General features: G+C 32.9%; 2 protein-coding genes across 2 annotated transcripts in view; both read right to left on the bottom strand.

Moving 5' to 3' along the window:
* The window catches only part of LOC137919161 (CYFIP-related Rac1 interactor A), a 56,866-nt gene extending 50,419 nt beyond the window's left edge, over positions 1–6,447 (bottom strand). Inside the window, exons 1-2 of the mRNA XM_068762144.1 lie at positions 6,405–6,447; positions 5,918–6,293 (exon numbers count right to left, since the gene is read on the bottom strand). Coding sequence (XP_068618245.1) covers positions 5,918–6,232 — 315 coding nt within the window. The 5' untranslated portion in view covers positions 6,233–6,293; positions 6,405–6,447. The remainder of the gene's footprint in view (positions 1–5,917; positions 6,294–6,404) is intronic.
* Positions 6,448–11,139: 4,692 nt separating this feature from the next.
* LOC137919166 (protein FAM135A) overlaps positions 11,140–19,356 on the bottom strand; it is a 33,072-nt gene continuing 24,855 nt past the window's right edge. Inside the window, exons 9-15 of the mRNA XM_068762151.1 lie at positions 16,404–19,351; positions 15,394–15,526; positions 14,865–15,053; positions 14,610–14,775; positions 13,735–13,943; positions 12,617–12,864; positions 11,140–11,480 (exon numbers count right to left, since the gene is read on the bottom strand). Coding sequence (XP_068618252.1) covers positions 11,292–11,480; positions 12,617–12,864; positions 13,735–13,943; positions 14,610–14,775; positions 14,865–15,053; positions 15,394–15,526; positions 16,404–19,351 — 4,082 coding nt within the window. The 3' untranslated portion in view covers positions 11,140–11,291. The remainder of the gene's footprint in view (positions 11,481–12,616; positions 12,865–13,734; positions 13,944–14,609; positions 14,776–14,864; positions 15,054–15,393; positions 15,527–16,403; positions 19,352–19,356) is intronic.

Consider the following 19,356-nt stretch of genomic DNA (forward strand, 5'->3'; position numbering starts at 1 on the left):
TAAGGTAACGAAGGTCGAGGGCTCTCCGGAGAGCCTCAGCTCGGATCGTTTCCTACCATAGATTTACCGGATTAGGAAGTAGCGTAACTTTTAGATCACTTAAGAGGACGCTCAAATGAAGTGATTAAGTCCATGTGACACCACCAGGAGACCTCGACCTGGGCTGTCACTCGTTGATAATTTCAAATATGCCATGTGATAATAATTATTTGCATTACAACACCGAGTCGAACTGTCAGAAAAAAATGACGGTTTTAAGATGGGTGTGGTGATTTAATTGCTTACTAAAAATTAATCTTAAGTTCGATTAACATCGTCAAGCCTTTGTACGATCACACATATATGTTATAAATATTGAATAATTACTTTTTACGTTCGGGATTGTAGTGTAAGTAAACTTGATTGAAGTATTAAGGAATATCAAGCTAACCTAATTCCTACTCTAATTGCTGCTGAGCGTGTACGCCGTCAAAACTTGCAATGCAGCATTCTCAAGCGCACCCATGGGAAGATCTCACAGAGCGCAGTCCGAAGCAATTGCTAAAAACCTCAAGTCGTCTGTTCTCGAATATCTCGTGTGCGTTTTGTCAATCGCGTCCTTCCCTATCTTCCTCTATGGTGGTGTCTTGAACTTATGCGCACACTATATCAATGAGTGTTTTAGTTACAGAACTCATTTTGCAATCTAATGTAATAAATATACTATATGGTCTTTTTATTACGTACCAAATTACAATATGAGATAGTAAATAGACGGGTATTGGCAAAATGGAATAACATAAATGCAATATCTTTCAAAGCTCACGTTGCATTAGCGAACGGGTCGCATCCTCGAGCCCTTTATCTACCGTATATATTGAATGCTTATCATCCAGATTGGTGTCTGCCCGAGTCACGTTTCGAGATAACTCTCGCAGCGTGACTGGACAGCGTGGCTATTTATTGAACATTCGGAAAGCAAACATTTACTGTTAAAATGAAAGTGAACGAATGTAACTTCTTGTAACATACATACAAGCTTTTGAAATACCTATTCTCGCAAACTAAGCTTTGCAACACGTATTTAGACTTTAGTGAGTGATTTAACATAAAATAGTTCACTGTTTAAGTAATAAACGTATAAAAATATTCGTGAAACTATCTTGTAAAAGGTACACATCAGTGGCGTAGCTAGAGGGTGGCGAGCGGGGCGGCCGCACAAGGCACCACAAGCAGAGGGGGCACCAAAGTAGAAAATCTTATTTTTGAATTTTTTTTTGAATGATGAATAATGAAATGTTAAAAGAAAAATGAAAACCATAATTTAAAGTAAATAACATAAAAAGAATATCGAAGTTAGTGTTTTTAAAAGGGCCCTGCAATAATGCAATAATGTCAATAGAATATGAACTAGTCGACACTATTGATTTTAAAAATGTGATTAATGACTTTGCAGGCCAAAAAGCAAGGAATGTTTGTTTTTAAATTTTCCCAACAAATTTTATTAAGATCTAATGTATAATATTAAATTAAAATAATTATTATAATATTAACTACATTCTGTTCTGAATTTTGAAATTATTATCTCTTGGGGGGGGGGGGGCACCAAGCCCCAAGCTGCCCCAGGCCCCAAATACCATAGCTACGCCACTGGTACACATATAGATTTATGCTATGTAGTTCGAGTCATGATAGTATATATATTTAATATTTGAAAAGAATGAGTTAATATTTTCGAAATTCAAATTTATTTTTAAAATATTGCATTCGTCAGTTCGAATGTGTGTTGGTTTGTGGCGTAAACTAGTATTTCTAGTAGCTACAATGCTTCGCAAAATGTAACAAAAAATTATTGCACATAATAGGCGGTAGAAATAGAGAGGGTAGTGGTTCCTTCTTAGATACGTTTTTTTAATGCATCTTGATGCATTAAATAAACTATCGAGTTTGGTGGGTAGATACACCGGCAGGATACAAGCCGTGCGCTGAAACTAAAAGGTTTTTTTGATGTTATTAAAAAGAAAGTGTAGTGTAACAGATGGTATTTTTTTAATCTATTCTCACTGGCATGAAGACCCGGAGTCCTTTCATTTCTTTTATTTGTTAGTTATAACTTTTGTAATTTAATATGTTTAGTATTGTTGTCCTTTTCTAATCTTGTGTTTTATTTACACGAAGAAAATATGTTACGAACGGCCTCTTTTAAAAACTACACTTTAATTTATCTAAAGTCCTAACATACAAACATTTAATTCTGCACTTCATTGCAGGAATATTCAGATGCATAAAGCTTTGTCTTAGTATGGAAAACAGTTTTGTATTGAAAAAATCCCTAGTTACGAATGAGTCACTACATCAACAGCTTGATGCGCTTGTGTCTCTGAAAACAATTCTTGTTATTTTATCTAAAAGTAATTAATGTATAGAAGCAGCCTCTATATTTTCTTAGCCCATAACTTTACGCAAATCAACATCAGGTAATCCAATTACTGTTTTTATTATTAAAGAAAGTAGCTCCTTTAAAAATGTAACAAATTGAATAAGGAAATAGCAGGCAATAATATCTTATATTTCTAAGTATGCTTAAGTAATGGGATCACTTTCGCGCCCGACTTTTATCATAAAATTTGAAACTCTGTTGAACCAGACGAGAATTTTATACCTTGCTTTCTTTTTAAGTCCATGAGTTTTATAACTTTTAATATGAAAACAATAAACCTAGAAAATTTACTCTCGTTGTCTGTTATATGTACGTATGTGTAACAATACATACACTGTTTACTTTGTTGTTTGTGTCCGCAACTTTTTCTGATTATAAATATTCTATTTTCTATTATTATATACATTTGACATACGCTTGTGGCACCTAGTCTGGTAACCTAAATTTTAGTGAGGTTAATAAGATTAGATACTAAAGAGTGTTACTGGAAAGAAAATTATTATTACTAATAAAATTTAAAATAAAAGTTATATATGAATGTGTGATACTGTAGTAATCTTTGATCTAGGAATGAATACGAGGGAAGGAAGGCGGTATGAAATAAGAAGGGAAAAATGAGGTTGCGAAAGACAGAAGGATAGTATATAAACATTGAGCAGGATATGAGGAGAAAGTTGAATAAAATTAAAATATTGCGAAAAAGAAATACCCCAAATACAATGGGGGAACAAGAGGTCCCCGAATACGGGGGCCATAAAAACCTTTAGACAGGAAAATTGTACCTTATATATAAATGAATTCTTTATAATATAAACGAAAGGTACAAACGCATAATATATGAATAATTCAGTAATTTGGTCATCAATAGCCAATGAGATGTAGTTTAACAGACAATTTGCAGCGACATTGCCCCCAAAGGATGCAGTGTTATTTAAATAATTCTCACGCGACTTCTATGTGAGTTGTGATCTTTTGATTGGATGATTGTCACATGCATTGGTACAGCAGCGGGGCGGAGGTGAGCCCGCAATTACGCAGCTTGCTCCGGGGCGGGGAACTGAGGGTTGCGGTTAACCAAATTGGTTGATTAGAAACGATGTGCTTACATGTTTTATATATAAAATATCAATCTTTCTGTATAGATTTTAAGTTAAATAAATGTCAAATCCAGTGAACTAGCTAATGTAACGGTCTGGACAAAAGTTTCTGATAAAGAGCTCGAGCTTAAAGCTGTACAGCGCGAGTCTAAAGGCGCGGAATTTGGTGCTTCGCATCTCAAGCCATGCTATAAACAGGCAAAAATTCTTGTATGTAAAAATAAAATAAAAATTGCTCCGCTGCGACACCGAATCAGGAATGATAGGATCCGCAGAAGAAACAAAGTCACAGACAATGCTCTTATATAGTTATCGAGAGGTAACCACGAGCAGGTAGATGCGGCGAAGAGCTATTCCTCACTAGGTGTGCATACGACACCGTCAAGATCGTGGAAAGTTGCTGGAGGCGGTCAGAGCAAGACTGCGTCTACTATCGTCGCGGTAGTTGAAAAATAAATTGAGAAGGTTTGGAATAAAAAATAATAACTATAATAAATATAATTAACGAGTTTTAGGTTTACAAAATTCATATATTTTAACTCCATTAATTTAAATATAAAATTTTAAAATCTTTCTATGGACAATGTATCCTCTGTTATAATAGGATCCATGATATTGTTCAGAAATCAATAAGAATGTTTGTGCCCCAAGTGTAACTACATTGTAAATTACTTCATAGTCAAAAACACCTTGGGAATTACATAGTACATACTGCTCGTCTTTAGATTATTTCAATGTTTAATAAATATGAAATTTTATATTATTTTAAAAATATATGTAGACCTCCTGAATAATTTTCGCCAGTTCCTTTCAGGTCTATACTATACTACCATCAAACATCTGAACAGGCGGTAGACTCATCTTAACACCAATAACATATGCAATCCATCCTAAGTTGAATAAACAACTTTTAAATTTGCATCAATATATTATTGTAACATTATAAAATCATTTATGTTATTAATTCTAAACTTAATTATATTGTATGTCTTTTATATCTCTATAAATAATTGGAGCAAATGTCGTTAAAAGGTTGTGACCTTTTCACCTTTGGGAATCAGCCACAACTCAGTGCAGTCCAAGTAACACAAGTCTTATGGTACAACGGACACCCTTATCTATATATATACTTAACACAGTAAGTATGTATTGTACATTGTGGTCATAATTTTCCTGTAAACATCTAAAGAACTATTATTTATACTAAAAACATTTATTGTTACTTAAACACATTAACACCATTAAAATTATAAAATAAAGGTAAACATTTTTGGAATGTTTATGTGCTAAAAGTTTTCATATAAGTTCCAAAAATAATACAATAAATTGTTATTATTCAAATTTATGATGAAATTGTGTGCATTGTACATTCATTTAAGTTTTCATTGTATGGAAAATGAACAGTTTTATCTTAACTGTTTGTTATCAGTAATTTGTGGTATCTCTTGCTGATATTGTTAAACATCCTTTGATAAGACTAAAATTCAAATGTCAAAAAAAAACAAAGATTTCTTATCTATTCCTATACAGTGCATGTACTCGAAGTATATGGTATATGTAAATCTATGTAGCATTTATGCGCTTTATTGATATTTCCTGTTCCTGCCATGTCATTGAAATAAGTGAAATGATTTTGTACAGGGTACTAAAATGATACACATTAAACAATGTTCTAAATTAGCTAAGCTTTATTTTAATTATATTTTATATTATAAATTATCTATAACTTATAGTGCCAATTATATGCAGCAATTGTTTTATTATTTTTGTTTGCATTAATAATCTTGGTATGTTTTATATGTAACAAACATTAAATTTTAAATAAATTAGGTATATTTTCATTTCAGTTAGTTATTTTAATTTTAAAACACAAAGATCCTGATTATAATATCATGTTTTATTTAGGGTTTTTTAATTTTAAAATATTCAATAAAATACTGTAATCTTTCTGTAACATCTCAAAAGTCATAATATTATGTTATTAGGCAATTTTTTAATTGGAAATGTACAAAGTTCCTCTCAATGCAGCTGTAAATGGAGTAAACCTATTGGTTTTTAATAAACACATTCTTTGCTAAACATTCACATATATCTGCTGGAAGCATTGCCTTGGGGTACAGTGTAGATAATCTCTTGATTTCAAGACATTTATATTTTGCATAAGGACATATTAATAATACATTGTTTCTTTATGTTACATAACTTTAATGTAATAATACATATATACTAGAAGAATCCCTGTTTTTTTTAATGTAACAATTATTTTTATTGTCAAATAAAGGCTGGTAAAAGGAGTAATGTTAATCTTTTGAGGGTAGGTGAAAATTCAAAGAAATTTTTAAAACAAAAAAAAAAACCATATGAGATGGAGTCGAGGCGTAAATAATAGAAGTTTACTCACCCGTTGCAGTTCTAATGAATGTTGGTAACATCTTAATAGTTTATCCACTAAAGGTTTTACAGCGCGCCAGGCACGTTCCTGAGTTATTCTTGAAGGATCCGCTATTGCTTCTCGAATTTCTTTTCCAGCTCCTTTGTAACATTGTATTTCTTCTAAAATTTTTTCCGAATCTAATAAAACTCTTTGCACCTCTTCAAAAACATCGCGCTCTGTGTCCGTAGGAGCTGCGTTCTCAAAATCCAAGAAAATATCATATCGTGGCGAAGAGCAACAGTTCGAGTCGTCTCGTGCCAAAAGACTTAATAACTTGCCCATTTTATTAAATTTTAATTTCTTCCAAGTATTATAAACTCTCTGACAGCAATAACAGCATTGCCTGTATAATTTATGTATGAATGAACAATAAAGATTTATGTAAAATCACTAGCACTAATTATATTATTGAGAAAATAGTATCAACAGTTTTATTTAATAATAGAATACTAACAAATAAAATTATATTAATCGTAAAAAAGAAACACTTGCACGCATCCACCTGACAGAACCGACTTGTGCCCCACCAACTGATTATGAATAAGCCACAGATAACTTTACATATTATTGACATTACAGATCACGCCTCTTTTACAGATTATTAAAACTTTTCGATGACATTTTGAATATCGATAATAACTTAAATTCTCTTCTCAAACTATTTGAATAATTTATCATAGTTAAATATTTATGAAAACTGTAGGTATCAAATTGTACGTATTGTATAGATTTATTGTTTTATCTCAACCATACCGATGGCAATAAAGTAGAAGCGAACATATATATAAGAAATAGTGGCCTCTGTTAAAGTTGCAGACCGATAACAATAAAATTTTTCGTACAGCGTAAAAATAATTTTTAATTAATATTGTATAGCAGCATTTTATGCTCGAAAAAACTTTAACGTACAATATTATAAATAGTAAAAATGCATAGAATTTTGTTTTTTTTCCATAATTATAATCTTAACACATATTTACAGAGTAGGTTTATTTTCGGCAAAAAAAAAATTAATGCCATTTTTGTAGTTGTCTGTATCTATTATGCAGGCATCATCATGCGATTATCTTTGATTGATATCTGTCAAGGAAATGTTTTTTGTATTTGTCAAATATCACGTGAATCGTATAAACGATAATGTTCATTCAAAAAACTGAATAAAGCTTAAAGAAACAAACTATGTTAATATTTCGTAGCAGAATACATAAATAATTAAATTTATTTTTTTCATTATCGTTTAGTTAGGGGATTACTAAATTATATTTCACTAAGTCTATTATTTTTTAGCAAGTATTTTGGACCGCAGTCTCGTACCGTTTCGTAGTTCGGTTAGTATCGTACTTCTGTATCAAACCGTAAAAGTAAATTCTTGGGGACTCAGTTGAATAAAGATGCTAAATGGGTTTGTTTTTTTTTAAGATAAAATACATATTTTAGTATGATCCTATACTAATATAATGTTTGTTTTATATAATTAAACTCGTATCTTGACTTCACTCACAACAAGTGTTTCTGCCGGATTAGAAAAGATTTCCCTTTCGCGTCGATTTATACATTTATATTTATGCGTCTGTTTTGATTACCATATGTACAATAGTTTTAAAAAAATGAAACAGCGAGAAAAAAAAGAGATCCCACGATAAGAAGAAATGTTTCAGCGGTAGGACGTCCACCTTTGTACATAGGCCTCCCCTATAGATATCCAATATGACTGGTGGGAAGCAGAGTGCATCCAGCGTTTAAGAAGACCATAAAATGTAACCCGGGTCGATGTCCACATGGTGGAGAGATTTCGTAAGCATGTATAGCGAATTAGCTTTACATTCACTCGTCTAAAGCTTTTACACCAAAAACCAATTTACCTGCATATATCTCAAAAAACTTAACTACTGCTTTACATTAAGTGCGTCTCATTTTACTATACTGTCAATCAGATCTACCCTCTATTTATAAATAACGTTGTCATAAATTTGAATTTTATAGACTTTCGAATTTGCTTTCGTATTTTAACATTACATCATGCTGTTCGAGATATATGGAAGTCATATTAACAATGTTATTAAAAATACATTGGTCCTGCCCCCAAAATTTTAAATAGGATCAATTTAAAGTCGACAGCTTCCAGCGTTTTCTTAAGACTCCGTATACTCTGTTCACTTTATGGTGGTCATCCTTCGCTAGCCTATAACGTGATACATTCGCAGAGTTTTATATCAATTTTATTTTATTAACATGTCGTCGCGTAGGTCTCCCTCAATTGCTTCCATATGATCATATCTTGAATCAAGTGTGTCACAATGGCCCTCAACCTCGATCATCAGACCGCCGATAGTAGAGTATGCCTCTTTTCCTTATTATGTTGCTTCTTGGTGTTCATACAGTGGCGAATTTTGTCTACTTATCATTTACATCTCTCAATATGTGACCGACCCATATTCATTTTAGCTTTCTTTTTTTTTACAAAGTGTCCTTCAATTTTGTGAGTTCCATGTTTTATGTTAAAGGTTTTACTTTTTGCTGCTGTATTTGTTCTTGACTATTTCTTTTAGTGATCAGAATTATCTAATTCTGGATTCAATTCATAAATTACCATGTGTTGGTTATTCTTTTATCCATTTCAGGATTTGTTAAGTCTTGTAATAATTTTATAAAAGATAGTTTTATTTTTCTTAAATGGCAACACTACTCGACCCCGTCATTCTTTTGTGACAACTTTTAAAGGATTGAGAGTGGTGGGGTTGAAACAGCGTTTTGATATTGAGTCGGGAGTTCAGTCACGCACTCGTTCGATAACCATTGGAATGATAAGTTGTCTTGTGGAAACTATGCTAGTTGGTCCATATGAGTAACAAAAGTGGAATAAAAGTATTTACTGTGCTGTAAATTAGAGTTTTTCTGATATTCTTTATTGTATTTTTAACAAATATTCAGGAGTCGTGTTAAATAAGTCGGGCGGAAGGTGGCTTGAAAAGTATTGGTTTAAGGAAAGAATTTATAACATAGTTAGTTTCCAGGCATTCTTTATTAATTATAAGTGTATAACATCGACACATCGCCATTAAACGTACGAATGTAATTTACAAATAAGATTTAGTCTCCTTACTTACATGACTCCTCTTGGTGTGCTGGTACTTAGTCAAGTGATGTAGTACATTTTATTTCAATTGGCTAAAAGTATTGTGTTTAAACGAACATTTTCAAATTTATATTATTTTTGATACATTTTTAAATATTAATATTATGTAACCAATCACGGATCAGTTTTATATCATCGTTCTCATTGTTTAGTCTTGAGTTCTGCACCATTCTAATAATTCATAAAACATGTGCATCTGAAAACAATGATTCATATGCTTAATTATTCTTCTTTATAGACTTTTCATATATTATTAATTTTTGAAGTAATTTACTATCAATTTATAGACGATTTGAAAATTATCCGACTATTGTAAAAAATAAGAATTAAAAATCGAAGCTCATCACACGTGAGCATCTAATTAAATTAAGACTAGAATATTGAAGCCCCTGTATAAAATTTTACCTACAGATTAATAGACAAAAGTGGACAGAGCAAGATTTAAATAATCATTTTTTATATCAAACAATAACTACAAATAAGAAAAGATAATCTATGAAACTTATGAATATCTTAATAATCGTATATTTTTAAAGATCAGTCTAACATTCGATAAAAATTTACAACTTTTATTTCTAACGATTCATATTGTTTAAGGCTAAATTCCTATTTTTAAAGGTCTTAGGTTCATTTGTCTTATTGAAAAATAATTTAAATTTAAACTTAAAATATCAGAACCAAAGAAGATTTCTACAATTCCAGTAACTAAAACACGTTTTAATATAAACTTACATAAAATGATTGTTGAAAATAGAGACTTTAATTCATAAAATTACAATCAAAATTTCTAAAATTGTAACAATCAATGGGCTCATAAAATTTATAGAATGGGCACGTAAACAACGATTGAAAGACCTTTTCATATTTGAAAATTTTACATACATAAAGAATTGACTTAAAAGAAGTTAACATGACAAATGTAGAGACAATAACAGTGAATTTCTGATTTTGTTTACATTTATATTATTAGGTAAAATATAATACATATGTCTTCTAAAAAAAACCTATTGAAATGGCTCATAAATGCGTTGGGAAAAATTGTTCATGAATATCTTGTTTTTTCCCAATTTACGGTTGAAACTTGAGAAATTTTGTATTTTACGATGGGAGATTACGATCGATAATCTAATATTTATATTTGTTACGGACATAAATAAGTTTAAATTAATTAATGAACATCAACTATGCAAAAATATAGGATTGACGAAAAAGACAATTACATACAATTCTTTAGTATATATTACAATCCCATTTCATTACACAACAATCAATTATAGTAACTAATACAATTAACATCTACAATATCTACATATGCTAAATTGTAGTCTTAATTATTTGGTGTAAAGATCCGTCTTATATCTAATTCAAAATGCTGCTTCATAGTGTTTTGTCGATGAAGCTCATTGTCATTCTGTTTAAGTGAACTTTAGGCGAATTATCACACTTTTTCACAAGGTATGTCAATGGTTTTAGCTTTAAATCCCGTTATAGTAACTATCGGTTCATGAATGCGTAAGGTTTTACTAATAATTTTCAAATCATTCGAATTCAAATGAATAGCGTCATTTCCTTTCACTTGTATCCTACACATACATGTAAAAAAACATTAATTATGAGTAATAATTCAGTGCCTGTTGAAGTTTAAATCCTTTGCAATATTTTTAACACTGTATTTTAGGCCACTAACCAATCTGTTTCGTTTGACAAACCGATTATAAATAGTTTTTATAAAAACTCATCGAAGTGTAGGATGACAGTAAGATCACAACCAAAGAAAAGTTTTAGTCTGAAAACTCTTACATCTATTGGGCTTTTTCGTCACACGACAGTTTAATACAATGTCGTTTAGATGGATAAAATCGAACCCGTAGGTTAGAGAGATTTAATATACAACCTATTTTTCTCAAAGTTAGATTTTATAATCACAATAAAATCGTTGACATAAGACCCGATAAATGCAAAAGCTCCTCATACTAAACTAATGTGAATTATTTGACAGTGTTAATCGATTAATACACTTTATGAATTGATATAATAAAACAAGCAATGCACGTAGTATTTTTGTGCTCATAAGAGATTATTTATCAATAATTTAAACTATTTAAATCTGATGATAATACCTAAAGAAAGAATTATACACGAATTAATTATAACCGTCATAAAAAAACATCAACCTAATCTTATAAATTAGTGCGGAAATAGTGTTTATCGAAAGTATTTAAGTGCGGAAACTAAGAGGAACTTTTCTATAAACAAATCGGAATCCAGGGCGGCAATGTGGGCGGCGCGACCGACGAGGGCACTGGCTGTGTGAGGCAGTGCATGTTGAACGTCGTAACGAACCACCGACACCGTAGACGCCCGAGATGCTAATGGAGACACCATGTTATGTACCTGAAATATTAATATAATGTAGTCTCGGTCCGTAGTCTTTGCTCCAGAATTAACCACTTCAACTTGCCAATCTGCAGGACTATGTCGGTATTTTAGTCAATCATCATGCAACATGTATTCATTTTAGGAACTATCGAGCTCGCATACGAAATTTACTTTTACCTGATTATGTACAGAGTTATATCAAAATCATATTAAAAATTCTATTAAGAATCCGTAGGGTACCCTCATATATTTTCAAAAAGACCAGAAGTAAACGGCCTATATCCAGCTTCTAACGGCTTCACAAGCTAGATTTTCCTCTTGGGGGTAGACGTTTTACGCTGCACCTGTCGCTTCGAGGGTATCACTCCAGAAATTTAAAGCTAGTGTGTTAATGCGTGGATATATGTACTATCACTTTACATTGCCAAATTCCTAGTATATCCCTCTTCATAGCGCGTTCAGCGACTCTAAGTTGTTAATGAAGGAAGAGATTATGTGGATAGATGATCTAGTTAAAGACTTCGGAAAACGCGGGATACAGGTCGTTTCAAACAGATCATATTAGAAATCTATGGCTGATGATGATGATGGTGATATTTTGTGTATTTACTTTAGTAGCGATATTACGATCTGTAATATTTTTAGTGCCTCACCTTAAGTTAACTCATATTATATCGTGTAAATCATGTTAACAATATAATTAAACATAACGTACATTTATATCCTAAAATAGTGTTATATAAATATATATATAAAAAGCGGATTACATGCAATTCATCACTTTTTCTCAGTTAACCCCAAAAACTGAAAATTTTAAACATGACCACGTAATTACTATATATCAAAAAGGCACGTATTTATAAATCGAAATAAAAACGAAAGGAAGTAGTTACGTATGCCTGTTAGTAAGGCTTTCAAAATTGCCTTTTAAAATGGTTTTTTGTAATTTAAATTGCTTTGATTATATTAAATAAATTTCGTTTTCGAAGTACATTTTTAATGAGTTGAAATTCTAAATAGTATAGATATTTTAATCATTTCAGAATAGTAAAGAATTTTTACCTGATTGCACTCTGCTGGTGCACAAGAGATTTCGTTATATAATACAATTGCAAAATTTTCAAAATCATTGAAAAGTAAGTCAAACGTACCATTTCTCTGTAAGCTTGACCCAATAACGAGGTATCTTTCGCAGCGGCCTTGCAAAGCTCGAGACGTGCGGAATGTAAGGGAACATATCTATCCTGTCCTGAGCCGCACAGGAGGATATGTTTGAACTGGTGTAACTGGCTCCTCTCACTGAGGCGGTAGAGGAAAGAGCGGCGAGGATCAGAAGCATCTCGCAGGGACAACTGCAATAGAGAACCCGATTTCTTCCATTTCTGCATGAACCACATACCTGGAAAGAATGTCAATTTATTTATTATTTACAACATTTTATGTAAATTAAGAGTTTATTTTTAAATATTTTACTTTGTTTAACTAGACACTATTTTTTTAATTTAAAATATTATTGTACACGCTAGGATACATTTACAAGCGGTTTTATCGCACAGGGCAATCTCATACAGTCAACTGTAGTATGGAAATGGTAGAAATATAAATAATTGGTAATTAACGTGTACAAACAAATATATGTATACAAACATATATACGTATGTATATAATGTATATACTTATAATAAATAAGGTATAATACATATTATAAACACAATAACACACATAAAACTGATTTGGATCAAACTTTCCTCAGAGAGAATAAAGAAACAAAGGAAGAAAGAGACATGAATTTACGGATACATGATCAATTTAACAATATAATACATAAATGATCTTGTATTTGCCACAGTATAAGTTGCACATATCGCAAAACTGTTAACCCTTTGAAAAATCGCTTTCTTTGATATGCGACACGTTTTCAAGAACGCAATGACGATGCGCTTTGAGAAACGCCGCTGCAACAGGACACCTTCCCGATGAGTGTCGCAACTACAGACCTTTATTAGCCGCACAACTGTCCGTACTTTTTATGATATTATTTCCACAAGTGTATAATTAGCCATGATTTGTCACTACAAGCGTACCTTACGGAAAAGTCATACGATTTAATTCACATACCAGTGTATCATTTCAATTAAGTTAGAGAACCTACTATAATCTATTATAAGTATTACTTTTGTGAACGATTATGCTAATTGTTTGTATTTCGAGAAATGCTCTTTAAAAAAGATTCATTATAATAATTTAAAGTTTACATTAAATTACTTACCAGCATTGACTAGGCCGCTGGAATTATACAATGTGCCTAGATGTGGACCACTTAATGAGAGAAAAGTGTGCAATTTTCCCAAATATGGTTTCATCTGTGGCCTAGCAAGTGCAGATCTAATAATGATAGTGCCCAAGGAATGACCAACGAAGCTTATTCTAGCCGGTTCACTAGAATTTTGTATATGTGTTATTATTTCTTGGACTAGTCTGAAAAATTAAATTAAAATTTGAACATTTTTAATTCTTAATGTAAAATCGAGCACTGTTAGCGCAGCGGTAGGTAGATATCTGAGACTTGCGATCGTAGTTTGCAGATTTGATTCCTGAGATACAATGTTATATAATTCACACAGAGTCAATTAATTATAAAGTTTGGCCACTGTTCACGAACAAGTTTCGAGAGCATGTGCAGCAGTATCCTCTGTGTACAATAATACCATACTGCAAACGTTGATCCACCTGCCAAGCGTGACGATTATGGTATATGTATCATAGATATATATTTGGGAGTAGCTAATGCCTAGCAGTGGATATTTGTTCTAAAATCAAAACCAAACGATCTCACAGTGATCTAAGTGGATATTCAGGGATCCCTGGTAAACTTGATGGGGGTCTACGTTGGTGTGATAACAAATGTGGGTTCGCAATTAGTAAGTACACGAAAAAGATGATATAAGATGAAGAATTAAAATGTTGGCTTGACTTCATCAATCGATGTAGGCAGATAATATTTTAAGAAGCTGTTCCTTGTAAAAACTTCCATATTCAGTAGTTACAGGAAGTCCACAGGACCCAGCTAAATTTTGAAAATGGTCCATGAGAAAAAAAGTGTTGAAATCTCATTTAAATATTATTATAAAATAATGAACTAACCTGTCAGTCATAGTATCAAAATCAGAAAAAGTGTCTCCTTGATTTCTTTCGGACATTAGAAAGTCTAGACGGGCTCCTGGAAGACCGAGCTCTAAATATGTTTTCACCAGACGTAGATCTGCTGCATTACCATCTAATCCATGCACGCAAATTATAAGATGCAAACCTGGAAATTTCAAAAACATTAGCTTATTACTCTACTTAATACTAAGCTTAAGTGAAATATTGATAGTAATAAATCTTTATTTTCATTACCTTCTGGATTAAACATTCGATATTCATCACTTATATGAAAGTAAGGCAAAGAGTTTTCCACAGGTGGGAAATCTGAATAAATAGCTCCAGGATATTTAACGCTTTGTCTAAATTCTTCCCTGCATTTAACGAACAGTCGCTCAGATTCAGCCAGTCCAAATATGCTCACCAGGTTACTTTCACGTTGCTCTGCAAAATAAATAAAAAAAGATCGATTTAGATTGAATTCACAAGGTCATAACTTTTTTCTGTTCTTGTTATCAAGCATGTCGTTAATTGTGTTAATAACAATTTGGAGAATGGAGTTAATTAGCCATACCTTTGTTACTGCTACTTTCATTCCTAGAAGCAAGTTCTCCAGTGCTTTGACTTTTGTTAAGCGTGCTAGTTGATGTTGTAGCCGTTGAGTTAACTGATTGGTGAGGCCTTAATTTTCGTCTTTCTATAATTCCTGGTACATTAACAGCGGATTTGTTAGTATTTTTTATAAGCAGTAGCAAAAAGCATTATACCAAAAGAGTTCGCTTACCTTCGCATACATGATATAAGGGATTATCTAATTGTAGAGTAGAGGGTTGATTTGCTGGTTTTCTTGATGTTTTAGATGGAGTAGATGATTTGCTGCTTTGCCTACTGAGTTCTGGTGACTTCGACGGAGGATCCTGGTGAATGAAAAGAATTATTTGTTTTAGTAATTTAAAATTCAAAATATCTGTATTGTATTGTATCTGAGAAGTTTTTGCTGTTAGCCTTTTTGTTAACGCTTTTACAGCTTCATCGGAATTGGTTTCACGAAACGGAAGGGTCCGTTAACTATATAAACTAAAGCATTCGGGTTTCCGAACCTGCATTAGACACTCAGATGGAGGATGAGGCAGCAGAGACGAGACTTTCCTGGTCGAGTCATTATTCAAGTAGGCTTTAACAGCTTTAACGCACGTTTGATACGTCAACTATTTAATATTATAAGTAGAAAAACTATTACCGGTTCGGAATGATGAGCTGCTGGGAAGTGCCAGCCAGAAACTCAACAGTTGTTCTACTTCAATGAAATTTAAGAAACAATGTTTGATGTGTACATTATAATATTTATCATATAAATGAGTCAACAAACCAAGTTACACATTTTAATCAGCGTAAAAGACTATATTTATTAAATAATATATTTTAATTTTTGATTTAGAACTAAGGAAAGTACTCGTAAGTCTAAGATTTGTTATAGACATCCATGCAGATTTGTTAATTTTTGAAGGCTAAATTTAGGCGTTATGAGTTTATTTTTATTTCTTGAATTTATAACGTCACTTATGTAAATATATAAATTTGGGCGCATAAACTATGTCATTAAATATGTATTAAAAAGCAACTGTCAGAATACCATTTAAAAAAAATCGCAGGGAATCTTTAACTTTTAAGTTATCGATAACACAGCTCTTTTGTAAATAAATATAGATTTAATTTCTGCGGTAATTCACCATAATTAAAAATCAAAAGAAATATGACTTAATAACGTAATTAACGATTAAATAATTTCACTACCTTAAATGCATCTGGTGGTGGTGGGTTATCTCTAAACTGTTGAGGCGGTGGTAAATGCTCGTATTCAGGCTCATTACCGAAATGACTTAAATCCACTTCCGACTTAGCCTTGTTTTGGTATTTTGAGGTACTAGTCGGAGATGTTTTTTTAACGTGACTTTTGCAAGATCGATCCACAGTTAAACTACGTATTTCTGCTGCTAATAATTTTTCTGTATATTCTATTCTATCCTTTAATTTTGTTTTATTCATAGTATTGGATTTTGTGCTCAACTGTTGTACTTTAGGTGTGATTTCTTTCCGGATATATGGATGCAGATCATCACTAATTGTCTGAGATTTTTTTACGTTACTTTCAGAAGGAACAGGGAAGGTGCTAAAAGGCGTCGCCTGCATTCCGCTGAAAGAGTTATGCCTTTGGTTTATTTTTCCTCGGTAGGGTTCAGAATACTGTTGAAAACAACTAGCTGAACAAGTATCGGAATTACATCCCGTATCAACGCCATTGTTGTGCATTAATTTATTATATTCACATTGGCTGTCTGTACATATAGAATCGCTACAAATAGTGCATTCTTCACAAACTTCCTTATCGCAACATTCTATTTTCTCATTAGAACTCTGGGCAGCTTTAACAGCTAGTTTTAATAGCCGTTCTCTCAGCTGTTCGCCATTTAAAACAGTTCTCTTAAAATCACTAATTTTCTCACCATCTTTGTTTTGTAATTCAGATGCGGTATCGTAAACTTTATTAGAAGTTTTGGAGGCGGGAGATTTATTCGGAGGTAAAAAGTTTTGATTTAATTGACAGCTGCCATTATCAGGTGTCGACGGTCCCGAACTTCGACCACTGGAAACCCATCCACTTTGTTCACTTAAACTAGATGTTGATGTACTACTTCGCTTCTCATCCTTACTCAAAAAGCTTTTGGGAGGTAGGATTTTAAAATCTTTGTCAGCTATATCTAATGGAGGCGATTCAAAAGCAGGTGGTGGTGCTAAATTTGGCAAAGATTCTGATCCAAAAGTATTGTTCAGATTTGGTTCATCTAGAACTGAAGCTGCGCTTCTACAATGTCTTAGCTCGGCGCCATGATCTAAGCTATAAGGAACACTCGCTGACGACTCTAGCCTTCTAAGTTCAAACGGTATACTCTCGTTACTGGACGATGATGCTGCTTCCGACATCAGTTGCGTCATTTTTTCTGAAGCTTTATGTTTCGTGCGTTTTTCAGGCTTTCCACTTGATCTGCCACTTTTAGGTGTAGTTGTTCCTGACTTGGGTGTAACTCTTCCCGATTTTGGAGTTGCAAAACCTGATTTCGGAGTTGTTCTACCCGTTTTTGGAGTAGCTCTGCCTGACCGGGGAGTTGCTCTGTCAGATTTTGGTGTACTTCGATCTGATTTTGAGGTATGCCGATCAGACTTACTATCTCTTGATCTTATAGAATGATGGCTGCTAAGAGAATCACGACTTGAATTCATTTTAGTACCTTCTTTTGCACTATGACTTAATCTAGATTCCTTGGATCGACTCTTTTTATGTCTAACCGAAGGTATAGTGGAATGTGGCGTCGATGGCGGAGTTTTAGAGTATGTTGATTTGGAAGTACCATCACTACTTCTGTCTAATGTCATTACAAATCCACTGTCATCACTGCTTTTACTGGATTTCTTTTGATAATTTTGAATTAGACTACCTGTGTTGAAATCGTAGCTCCAATCTCCTTTTTGAAGATAATAATTTAATTCATGTCTTAATTGATTTCGTGCTGCCTCGATATCAATTTGTTGTTGTTGCTGGCTATCCACGTTTTGATGAAAAACGTGAGTAGAGTTAGATCTATGAACGTGCTTATTTGATACTAAATTACTTTGATCGGTTATTTGAGTTTTTCCACTAACTGGTGGATAAGAATTACGCGGAGGCAACATAGGACGGGGCAAATTAACTCTGTAACCTCTTTGAAATTCTAAAGGATTACGGATAGCGTTATTAGCTTGCAAAGTACCCTGATTACCGAAAGCGTAACCGTAAACTTGATTAGGGTTGGACTTTATATTCCTGTCATATTTGGGTCCTGTGTTATGAAATACTTCGTTATTACCTCCGTGTACATTAGCATTTAGATTACATGGATTTTTGTATTTCTCTCTAAACTCATTTATATTTCGCCGGTAGTCATCGCCTTTAGAGCTACATCGAGTCGTTGTACTTGTGGGATACGTAGTCGTTGTAACGCTTCGAGGTAACGTCGTAGGTTTTACTTGCTTAGGTGGTTGATATGGTTTAGGATAGTTTACCGAGGTATTAGAATTATTTCTTACATTCTTCGTCAAAGTTTGCACAGTCAGTGGTGTCATTTGTGAAATCCTCAATTGATCTAACGATTTGCTATGGCGCGCTGGTAGCGTACTTACGCCGCTTGTGATTTCATGTCTTTGATTGAACACTTCATTTAGGTCGCCCTTATCTTTTCCCGTTGGAGGAACGCTTGTGTTATTCTTTGTAGAGTTAATGTCTAGTAAAGTAGACGCGGAATATCTTGACAATTGTTGTCCTTGTTGAATAGGGCATGAAGAAAAAGCATTATTTGGTGGTAGTTGGATTTCACTTATTTGATTATTTTGGACAATGTATCTGTTTCGTCCTGTTAGCTCTAATTGTTTATTATGTGGTTTACTCATTTCAACTACATTTTGTTTAATGAGAGCTCTTTTTGGAGAACCATGAACTGGTTTCTGTGGGGCCAAAGTTAAAGTGGCTTGAACAATATTCGACGTGCTACTTTTAGGAGCACTGAACTGTGGTTCTAAGACATCCATCATCGCTTTGGGTAAAGTTAAAGTAACCCTGGAAGCTTCAGAAGATGGTCTTCTAGAGTCCATTATAGAGCTTACACTACAGGCACAATCTTCGTTTGCTGGCTCTGAACATAAAAATGGATCTGAA

The sequence above is a fragment of the Battus philenor genome, unplaced genomic scaffold (genome assembly GCF_028537555.1).
Source record: "Battus philenor isolate CCGP_79_NKW_IND1 unplaced genomic scaffold, ilBatPhil1.0.hap1 SCAF_16, whole genome shotgun sequence".
Lineage (NCBI taxonomy): Eukaryota > Metazoa > Arthropoda > Insecta > Lepidoptera > Papilionidae > Battus > Battus philenor.